The sequence below is a fragment of the Psammomys obesus genome, unplaced genomic scaffold (assembly GCF_907164565.1).
Source record: "Psammomys obesus unplaced genomic scaffold, mPsaObe1.curated_primary_1811, whole genome shotgun sequence".
Classification (NCBI taxonomy): domain Eukaryota; kingdom Metazoa; phylum Chordata; class Mammalia; order Rodentia; family Muridae; genus Psammomys; species Psammomys obesus.
This window is the reverse complement of record NW_026585644.1, coordinates 1-10,631: the sequence shown is the minus strand read 5'-3', so window position 1 is coordinate 10,631 and position 10,631 is coordinate 1. Positions and strand designations below refer to the sequence as shown.

Below are 10,631 nucleotides of genomic sequence, written 5' to 3'. Positions count from 1 at the left end.
TATCTAACTCCAGACGGTCCTTTTTTTTTTTTTTTAACCTTAAGATACAAATAAACACAAAAAAGTCAACATTCCTTTCCTTACATTTCTTAAATATCTGTAAAGTCCACATCTCCCACTACCAACAGTTCCCTTAAGCCAGTAGAAGGGTCTTAAACACAAAATTCAATTGTATCTTCATAGCGAGCCTGCCAAACTCATGTTTAAATTAAAACAAGTACCCCAAAGTGCCACACAGGGACAAACTAGAGATAACAATTTTCAATAACTAGTTTCTCCAAAAGACTCTGAAGTTCACACCTCAGAGAATTAGATTTCTTCAAAGGAAAAGGAAACAAACAATGCAGCCTTGAATACAACCAAGGCCCTTGCAATTCTGTTCTTCCAGAAAGCCAGTCAGTATTAATGAAAAGCGTGTTTTTGCACACAATTAACTTCCATCACATACTAACAGCAGGGGTATATACAAATGTCTTTCCATATATGTTTTTCCTGACTTAAGAGCTCTGAGAAAGATCTTGTGGCATTATCATTAGCTTTCCAGCACAAAACCTTCAACTGCTTCCCATTAGAGGAGAAAGGCCCTTAACATTAGACATCTTATAGAGTCAGGGACAACCAACCCTAAAGGCATGTCTTGTCACTCCCCAGTTAGCACAATCATTTTTGTGGTGTTGGGCCTAAAGCACATTAAAGTATGCCCATGGTAGGCATACTTTAACCCTGAACAGTACCTCCAGATCCTAGCATGCGATTATTAACTCAGGACTTCATTCTCATGCTTAGTTACTGACTACACTCATTTCCCTGAGTCTTTTGCTTTGGGAAAGAATAGTGTGACGTTCATCTTCATCTGTAGTTGCTGCTCCCCTTGGACACTTATGTATACTGATAGTACTACTCAGTTTTACTCTAGAGCTGCACTATATAAGGTAGCCATTAATTACATATGGCTACTTAAGTTAAAAAAAATTAAGTTTTTGTTCTAGGTGTGGTGGCACCCACCTTTAATCCCAGCACTCTGGAGACAAGAACAGGCATAATTTTGTGAGTCTGAAGACACTTTGGTCTACATATAGAATTCCAGGCCAACTGTAGCCACAGAGTGAGACTCTGGTCTCAAAACCACACTACAAAAACAAAACAAAACAAAACAAAACAAAACAAAATTTGGGTTGGCCTTGAGCTCATAATCCCATTTGCTGAGATTACAACTGTGTCCCCTTTATCTAGCCTTAATATTAGTAAAAGAAAAAAGAAAAAAAAAAGCCCCTCAACTGCAGTAGCAACACTTTGACAGGTCATGGCTAGTGGACAGACTGATAACATCCCACCAACAAAGCTGTGGGTGCAGCTACTTTAGAGGCTGGACTGTTGAAAGGACCTCTGGCATGGTTTATCAGAGACTTCACAATTTTTATTACTTTTGGAAAATGGTGGCCCTGACTTATTATTCTCCTGAGTCAGCGATGAACCTAAGCACCCCCCAGGCTGAAGAGTAGACAAAGCAGAAAGCCTTGCTTATTTCTGGTCAGTGAGCCCAATGGTTGGGGTGGGGGTGGGGTTGTAAGTGCTGACTCTATGCACAGCCATGCAGTGCTGCCAGTTAAAATCCTTACAGTTGCATGGCATCGCCCTCTGGACACCCAGCCACAGCTTGGACATATTGTTCCACAGCCACTGTCCGGACTTGCATATAAAGTCTACGAATGATAAAGAGCAGGTTTTATTTCAGGCCTGAGCAGGATTACCTCTTACTGGAAATGTGAAACAGAACTGACACTTGATTATCCTGTATGCTTGTTCTACCATGCTGTGCTAGGTGCTGTTTTTAGCATTGAAAACCTTAGACCAAGGCCATTTATATTCTTCCCTTGCAAGAGTAAGATTAATCTAATTTGTAAACTGTTTTTACAGAGGGCAAAGATTAAGAAAACAAAATTTTTCTCCTGTTTTTTGTTAAGTGGTGAGAACTGAACCCCAGAGCCTTATTCTTGCTAAGCAAGTGCTCTATCATTGAGCAACATTCCTAGACCACACAAAGATCCTCTATATAAAAATAAAAATCAATAAATAAATTATCCTAAGAGCAAGGACCAGAAAATAATCAGTTAATCCTCATAGATAACACAGGTTACAGAGGTGTCAACCTCCCTAGGAGAAAAGTGTTAAAAAGCTTAACTGGTACCTGCCCAAACTGGCATTCTTTGAATATTTGTTCAGATAAAATTCAGCTTTTACCCTGAGCCATCTTGTAATCATCCAATACATCCTGACAGCCTTGGTGGCCTGACTGACTCAGATGGCAGGACCCATTCTCTCACCTGCTTAAGTTTTAATGCTGCCTGGACAGAGGGTCTATTCTCCATCTGCTGGGCCAGTCTTCTGTTTCTGGCACTGGCTAGCTGCTGCTGCTGCTGCATCGAAGCCCGAATATTCACTGGCATCGGCTGTTTGTTCTTCAGCATATTAGTAAAGCTTCAAGGTCGAACAAAATGGGTGTTTAAATAAAAGCTTTATTATAAAACACTTATTGGCATTTTCATGGCTTGCTAGACCAGGAGATCCAGATCCCATGAACTTTAAGTGGTACATTTGCATCAAGGCTGATGTGGGTTAAAGACTCCTCTGTTCCACAAACTTGCAAGAACCAGAAACTCAGAAATACAGCCAAGTGCAGCACAATCAAAAGCGATAACAAGGGCTCAGGTAACAGCTCTTAGAGAAGTGGAAAGTATGAAAAACAAGCATTAAGCAAATATGATGACAAGAAACAGAGAATGCAGTTACAAAGACAAACAAAAATGTCTACATCTTTGGAGAAGGACAAACAGGAGGATAGACCAGAGCACCTTCAAAGTCCACTGAAATAATATAGACACATAAATTATGGACGTTTACTACATTCTAATGTTACTTTGTAACACATAAATACAGGTAATTAATGTATCACATTCTAAGATGAGCAGAGAAGCACATGTGCTTTAGAAGCAGAAGCAGGTACTAAATGCCTTGGAAGTTCCAGCAGCAACATAATGAAATGGTGAAAGACACCAAATAAATGAAACTATCAGAAACAAAAACTGCCTTCAAGTACCTTAATTTTTCTTAGTCTCAAATAATCACTTTTTCTAACTCAGGACTTCTTGGGAAAGTTAAATTAGTTCAATCACTAAGAGCCTATGAGGACATTTGATCATTCCTGTTATGATTAAGCTTAATGGAAGAAAACACACAGCTGTCAAAAGAACACAAAACAAAACAAACTAAAAAGCAGAATGGGAAGAAAGTGAAATGAAGCAAAGCGAGTGCCTCTTACAAGGCCCGAGAATGATATTCAAGGGCCTTTGGACATAGTCACAGCTTGCTACCTGCCTCTTACAGGCCAGATACAACCCTGCTGGCCTTGGACTAGGCAGCGAGCCTATTGCAGCCAAGATATACCATAACATCATGCTGCACCACCCCTGTATCAATGTCAGAAAAAAAATTGAAGGGAGGGTGTGAGGAGTCTTTTAAAAATATATCCCACCAGGTAAATATTTCAGGTAGCTTAATATAAAAATCTACTGATAAGGGGTTTTGAAACAACCGCCCAATTTGTTTTGTGTACCACATTAGATGCAATTAAGAACAGAGGTCTGTAGCCTTCTGTCATTTAGCTTACAACTGGCTTTTGTGTATTGGACCCCAGGGCCAGTTTAAGTAATGTTTTCTTAGGGAGGAGCTGAAGTTGCTGTTGCTGCCTCACCGCTCATTTAGAGACATCTTGGTGGTGCTTTTTAGCACAACTTTCGGCGCTGACTGTGCAGCCATCTTCAGATCCCGAGAATCTACAAAGGATAATATGCATGAGTAAATCAGAATAATGAAGATTGCCATTTCATAAGAAGCAAGGCATTAACCAATAAAAGGCCTAAGATAATATTAAAATTATTTTAAGAACTTAAATTAGCCTTAGCCTGATGGTAATGGCTTTTAATCCCAGAGCTCAAAAGGCAGAGGCAGGTGGATCTCTGTGAGGTTGAGTGAGGCCAGCCTGGCCTACAGAGTTCCAGGATAGCCAAAGCTACATAGAGAAATCCTGTGAGTGGGCTGTGAGATGTGTGTTAAGTTTATATGACAGTTAATCTCAATTTATTAGAACTTCAAAGCTCCAGGATGGAGAACATCTTGCCAAAGTCTCCAAAATGGCAGAATCAGATGTAGACAAATCCTAGGAGCTTGGCTTTCAATCTAAAACAGTCCTTTTCAGCCAAGGAATGTTAAAAAAGAAAAAGAAGCTGGGTGTGGTGGCGCAGGCCTTTAATCCCAGCACTCAGGGAGGCAGAGCCAACCGGATGACTTGAGTTCACTGCCAGCCTGGTCTAAGAGTCCAGGACAAACAAGGCTACACAGTGAAACCCCATCTCAAAAACACTAAAGAGAGAGAGAGAGAAAAAAAAAAGAAAAGAAAAGAAAGAAAAAGACAGACCCCAAACCAAACTAAACCCCCAGACCAATTAAACTACAATCTGGCCATGAATGGGGAGCGACAGCAACTGGGGTTGGTGGTGCATCTTAGATGTCTATAGAAAGCTGAGGGCCACGGATCTCCAGGCAAACGCAGGAGCTGGGAATACAGCTCAGTATTAGTGTGCTTGTCTAGCACCGATGAATCCCTAAATTCAATTCCCAGAAATGACAGGAGCAGTATAACAGGCTGAGGGCACCATAGTGGGTTACACTATGACATTGTGAGGCCCTAACTCTCACACACCACTCAAAACAGAAGAAATGCTTAGCTTAAAAACCGATTCTGATGGACTCGGCGCACACTTGTGATCCCAGAACTCGGGGAGGCAGAGGCGGACCGATCTCGTAGGTTCGAGGCCAGCCTGGTCTACAAATCGAGTCCAGTACAGCCTAGGCTACATTAGGGAAATGCTGTCTCAAAAAACCAAACCAACCAAACAAACAAAAAACCTAACAACAAAAACCGATTCTCAACTCCAAATGTAAGTGGAGCTCTAGTAAGATACGGCTGGGAAAAGATAGAAAAGGTTTTCTAAATGGGTATTCAATCTGAGAGTTTTGTCAAGAGCACTCCACAAAATTTAACCATAGACAGACCTGGTGGCACATACTGGAGAGGGGCTGAGGCAAGACGGTCACAAGCTCAAGGCGAGCCTGGGTGTTAACTGAGAGACCCTGTCTCAAACTAAAGCTATTAATTTTTTAAAGGCTGAGGATGTTAATTAACTCAGGGCGCTTGCCTGGCCAGAGCAGGATTTTGAGTTCAAAATTTCGGTGCCGCAAAAACAAACACTCAAAGCTGTCGTTAAATCTGGTAGTGCTTATTTAACCTCCGCCTCATCCTCATCTCCCCCAGCCTCCCCCTACCCACCCGCAACTCCGTCAGCCTCCTGTTTCCGTTGTTATCCCCATCAAACGCTATTCTGGGGGCGAGGCTTGGGCTCCGATGTCGGGCACTTGTCTAGATGAGGAAGACACTGGATTCGAGGCCCAGCGCCCGCCGAAAAGCCAAAACCAAACCACAACCACCACACAAGCCAACCCAAACCAGTACCAACAACCCCGCTGGCTGGCCGGGGTTCCGGCTCAGCCTCCGCCTCCCGGCTCCGCCCCCTCCCCGGCCTGCGCACACCTCATGCCCGTCCACACCGGCCACCCCCGCGCCCCCGCGGCGCCCCGCCTCCGCTTGCACCACGGACACTCACCGAAGGAGACGGACGCCAGCGCTCCTCCCGGGGCTGCCACCACGGCTGCGGAGGGCGGGCCGGGGACCGGCCGAACCTGAGCTGACGGCGGAGCGCTCGGCTTAGCTAGCTGGGCGGTTGGGTTAGATGCGGAAGCGGTAGTCTGGGAGGCTCCCTCGCAGTGGATTGATTATCTAGCCGGCCGATTCTTCTGCTCGTCAGGCCTGCCCTTTCCTGCCTTTCGTCTGTGCCACCACAGCCGGCGCCGCCAACTCCCGCTTGGTGTCCAAAACAAAATGGCTGCCAGGCCCACCGGTGCAGCGTGACTGGCTAAAATGGCGCCGACGGACTTGCGTCACTGCGCGCGCAAACTGGGGCGTGGCCAAATGAGTTCTTTGGCCTGCGCAGGGCTCCCCGCGGACTCTGGCAAAGGTCCCTTAAGTTACGTGCAGTGCTTCGCCCGTGGGGGCGTGGTCAGTGACCTAAATCGCTAGGGCACGTGCCAGACTACCTCCCGGACAAATATAGGATCCAGTCTGGTGGGGTTCTCTGGTTTGCAAAAGAGCAGCTTAGGTGTGATTGGAAGCAGTGTTAGTATTCTGTTACTTCCCATCCCCAAGCTAAAGACGAGTGTAAAAAGTCTTTATTAGAGCCTCAGAGCCTGGGTGATTCTCTCTGTCCTCAACGCTGTTTGTGGTGCTTGCTTGCTTTTCGAGGTAGGGTTTTTCTGTAGAAACTTCAGACTCAAAAAGATCCGTCTTCTGACTCTCCTCCCCACAATTTCCACATGCTTTTATGTAGACTTCCACTAGACCGTGTGGCTACTTTCAGGGTGGGTCTTCTCAACGCAAGTAAAGCAAATATGTCACAGGTGTCCCCAGCTGCTTGGTTAATTCAAGATGCAGTCAAGGTTGACAACAAAGACTAGTCGTCACACAGAATGTCTCACTCTGGAGCCCAGGCTAGCCTTGAACCCCTAGAGATCGTCTTGCCTCTGCCTCAGAGGGCTGATGTTAAAAGTGTATCCCACCATGCTTAATTAGAGGCTGTCCCCCAAGCTATGCTGGGTATTGAACTAAATCCCCCCCCCCCCAGGCCCTGTGTTTGAAACTGTAAATAGCTCTAAAGCCTGACTTTAATGTGTTTTTTTTCCCCCTTGTTAATTGTTTGTTTGTTGTTTTGTTTTTTGAAACAGGGTTTCTCTGTGTAGCCCTAGCTGTCCTGGAACTCTCTGTAGACCAGTTTGGCCTCCGAACTCAGAGATCCACTTGCCTCTGCCTCTTGAGCACTGGGATTAAAGGTGTGTGCCACCATTCCCAGCTCTTGGTATTCTTCTTGAGGCTGAGGATATAGGGCTCAAATAAAGGGCTATAAAAGGGCTCAAATGTTTGAGGGATGAACACATTTTCAATTTTTTTCACTGCCCCATGTGCTCATCAGGACTTTCTGGCAGTATGTGATAATTGGAAGCTGTTTTCCTTGCTGGATTTTACTTAGCTGAGGGTAAGGATCTTATTTAGCTCACAAATGTATCTCCAGTTCTTACAAAATGTCTAGCAATGGTGGGACATCAGTAAACACTGAATGAAGGTTAGAATTTTTTTTTTTTTTTTGAAACAGGGGCTCTATAATGTAGCTCTGGCTGTTCTGGAACTCTCTATGTAGACCGGGCTGCCCTGGAACTCACAGAGATTCACTCACCCCTGCCAAGTGTTGGGTTAAACGACCATGGTGTGTGAAACCATATCTAGCTTTCTTCAGGTTTTGTTTTGGCCTTTGTTTTCAAGACAGGGTTTCTTTTTGTAGCCTTGATAGCCTGGACTCGCTTTGTAGACCAAGCTGGCCTCAAACTCACAGTGATCTGCCTGCATCTGCCTCCCTGAGTGCTGGGATTATGGGTGTGTGTTACCATGTTCCAATTTTCTTCAGTGTTTTTGATGGCTTGCTTGTTTCTGTTTTTGGAGACAAGATCTGCCTATGTAGTATGAGCTGGCTTAGCACTCAAAATCTTCCTGCCTCATCCTTTAAGCGTTGGTATTACCAGTTGCTCATACAAGTCCTCAAGAAGCCAATGATACTTGGATTTCCGCTAAAACTTTGGACCCCTATATCTCTGGGTCTCGAGTGTTCCTTACATAAGCTCTAATGTAGGTAAACTCTCCAAGATAAGGAGCTTTGGGTTTGAGCACTCTTTATTCACGCATACCCAACCCAGAGGATACAGACATTGACAGTTGGTGAGAGAGAAGACATTATTAAAATGAGTGGCAGATCTGGACTGCCACTCTTGCGCCCTTAATGCATGTTGGAACTGGGCAAGGATGGGGACCTAGGGTGGTACAGGTCGGGTGAGGAGAAGGCAGGATAAAGGGGATGCCTTGACAAGTTGGAGAGGAAGGGCACTGTTAACTAGGGCTGTGTGCTCAACTGTTCTCCCAGAAGAAGTTGTTACAAGCCACAGTGAGAGCGGCCACCAGCACGACATACTCCTTGAAGTCCACCTCTCCATCTCCATTTTCATCTAGTTCCTTCATTACCTTGTCCACAGCATCTGCGTCCTTCTGGACCTGTGGGAGGAGGAGATGGAAGTGGGTACCACGAAGTTGGAGCCAGCACAGTGGTTTAGGAGGGCAGAGGTGGGCATGTTAGAGAGTGGCATTTAATTATGGGAGTCTTCTGCAGCCCTAAAGACTGGTGAGCTCCTGTTGCCTACAGAACCAAGCAGAATGAGTATTAACATCAGCTGTTATACATGATTGTCTGCAATGTGACAAGTACTACACTAGGGGCCTTACAGGCTTTGTTTTAGTTAATTAAAAACAAAAAATCATGTTAGGGCAAGATGGCATATGCCTTTAATCCCAGCACTCAGTCAGGGAGAAAAGCAGGCAGATCCATGTGAGTTCAAGGCCAGCCTGGTCTACATAGCAGATTCCATGCCAGCCGGGGCTACATAATGAGACCCTGTTTCAAACGACCCCAGTGTTTGCCATGTGACCCAGGCTGGTCTAGAACCTGAGGTCTTTCTGGGTCTGCATTGTGAGTGCCAGCATTACAGGTATGTGCCACCAACCCTGTCATCTTTATCACTAACACAAATAATGTGTGAGTTATTCCCACTACTTCCGTTATAGAGAAGAGACAAATTGGCCGTTGGGGTCTAAACAAAAGTTACACAGCATGGAACCTTAGCAGGGCCACAGCTTGAGTGAAGCCTAACAAAGGTTCTGGAGGTTTGGATGTGGTCCCTGTCAGCATCTTTCTCCTACTTCCCTGCATCCTCCAGCCAAATGAAGCCACTGGGTGTACTTTCCACCCTTCCTCCCATGCTTCTCTTCATGTGGATGCCTCCCATAATGTCTTAGTTTGCCCCCAGCCTTCCAGTGGGCACCCAGGGCTCAAATGCCCCCTTAGTAGAGAAGCCATGTGACTTCAGAGTACTCATCTCAATTCTTTGGCTGCCTCTGCTAAGGTTCTGTATTTTTTTTTTTTTTTTTTTAATAAGGGTTTCTCTGTGTAAAGGTCACCACTACCACACCGCTGGCTTCCAGCCCTACTTAAAAAAAAAAGTTCTCATGGATGTGGTGGCATCCTAGCGTTTTGGAGGCAGATGCAGTTTGGTCTTTGTGAGTTTAAGGCCAGCCTGGTCTACGTAGTTAGAACTAGGCCAGGCAGGCAGGACTGGTAAAACCTTGTCTCCAAAAAAAAAAAAAAAAAAAAAGTTCACTGGGCTTAGCAGCACATGACTTTAATCCCAGCAAGCACATGGGAGGCAGAAGCAGGGAAATCTCTGAGTTCCAGCCCAGAGCCATGCAGTGAGACCATGTCTCAAAAAAAAAAATATATTTGTGTGTGTGTGTGTGTGTGTGTGTGTGTGTGTGTGTGTGAGCAAGCATGCACATACCAAGGTGCTCTTGTGGAGACCAGAGGACAGTTTGTGGGAGTCAATTCTCTGTTTTCACCATGTGGGTCCAAACTCAGGTTGTTATATTTGGTGGCATATCCCTTTACCTGCTGAGCCGTCTCACAAGTCTTTTTTTTTTGAGACAGTCTCACTTTGTAGTTCTGGCTGCCCGGGAACTTACTGTGTAGTCCAGAATGGCCTCAAATGCATGATCATTCTCCTGCTTCAGTCTCTCAAATGTTGGGATTACAGGTGGGAGCTTCCATGCTTAACTTATTGATTTATTTATTTACTTTGAAGATTTATTGATTTATAATTTATACAGTATTCTGCAGGCCAGAAGAGGGCACCAGATGTCTCTATAAATGGTTGTGAGCTACCATGTGGTTGCTGGGAATTGAACTCAGGACCTCTGGAAGAGGAGCCAGTGCTTTTAACCTTTGAGCCATCTCTCCAGTATTTATTTTTTAATTTAAAACATTTTGCCGGTCAGGGTGGTGCATGGCTGCAATATCAGCACTCTGGGAGGCAGAGGCCGGCAGATCTCTGTGTTTGAGACAGCCTGGTCTACAAAGTGAGTCCAGGGCAGCCTAGGCTACACAGAGAAACCCTGTCTTGAAGAACAAAAAAACAAAACCAAGCAACCAAACAAAAGAAACCTCTCCTTCCTTCCTTCCTTCCTTCCTTCCTTCCTTCCTTCCTTCCTTCCTTCCTTCCTTCTTTCCTTCTTTCCTTCTTTCCTTTCTTTTCTTGAAACAGAGTCTCACTATATAGACCAGGCTAGCCTCAAAATTCAAGAAATGGTTGGCTCTGCCTCCCAAGTGCTGGGATGAAAGGCATGCATCACCAGCCTGGGCATTAATAAAAAAAAAATTTTTTTTTTTTTTTTGAAATAATGTCTCACAAGGTCCAGGCTGGCTCTGAATTCCTGCTCCTCCTGCCTTTCCTGTTGTAGTGCTAGGATAAAGCTCTATGCTGCTATGCTCTTCATGACTCCATTTTATGCTGTGGGTAGACTCACTGAGGAA

At 44.9% G+C, this 10,631-nt stretch overlaps 2 protein-coding genes across 5 annotated transcripts in view; both read right to left on the bottom strand.

The window, feature by feature from the left end:
- The window catches only part of Chtop (chromatin target of PRMT1), a 9,676-nt gene extending 3,660 nt beyond the window's left edge, over positions 1-6,016 (bottom strand). For 2 of the 4 annotated variants that reach the window (XM_055623332.1, XM_055623341.1), the window contains exons 1-3: positions 5,721-6,014; positions 3,752-3,833; positions 2,325-2,478 (exon numbers count right to left, since the gene is read on the bottom strand). In XM_055623332.1, the coding sequence (XP_055479307.1) occupies positions 2,325-2,478; positions 3,752-3,816 (219 nt within the window). In that variant the 5' untranslated portion in view covers positions 3,817-3,833; positions 5,721-6,014. Of the gene's footprint in view, positions 1-2,324; positions 2,479-3,751; positions 3,834-5,720 lie in introns of all 4 variants that reach the window. The other 2 variants (XM_055623359.1, XM_055623349.1) reach the window with 2 other exon arrangements.
- A 1,860-nt stretch (positions 6,017-7,876) lies between these two features.
- S100a1 (S100 calcium binding protein A1) lies at positions 7,877-8,266 on the bottom strand (the record flags this gene model as incomplete). Its single annotated transcript, XM_055623157.1, is given in 1 exon segment — positions 7,877-8,266. A coding segment is annotated over 1 exon segment (144 nt), but the record flags the coding sequence as incomplete, so codon positions are not given.
- Positions 8,267-10,631: the final 2,365 nt, after the last annotated feature.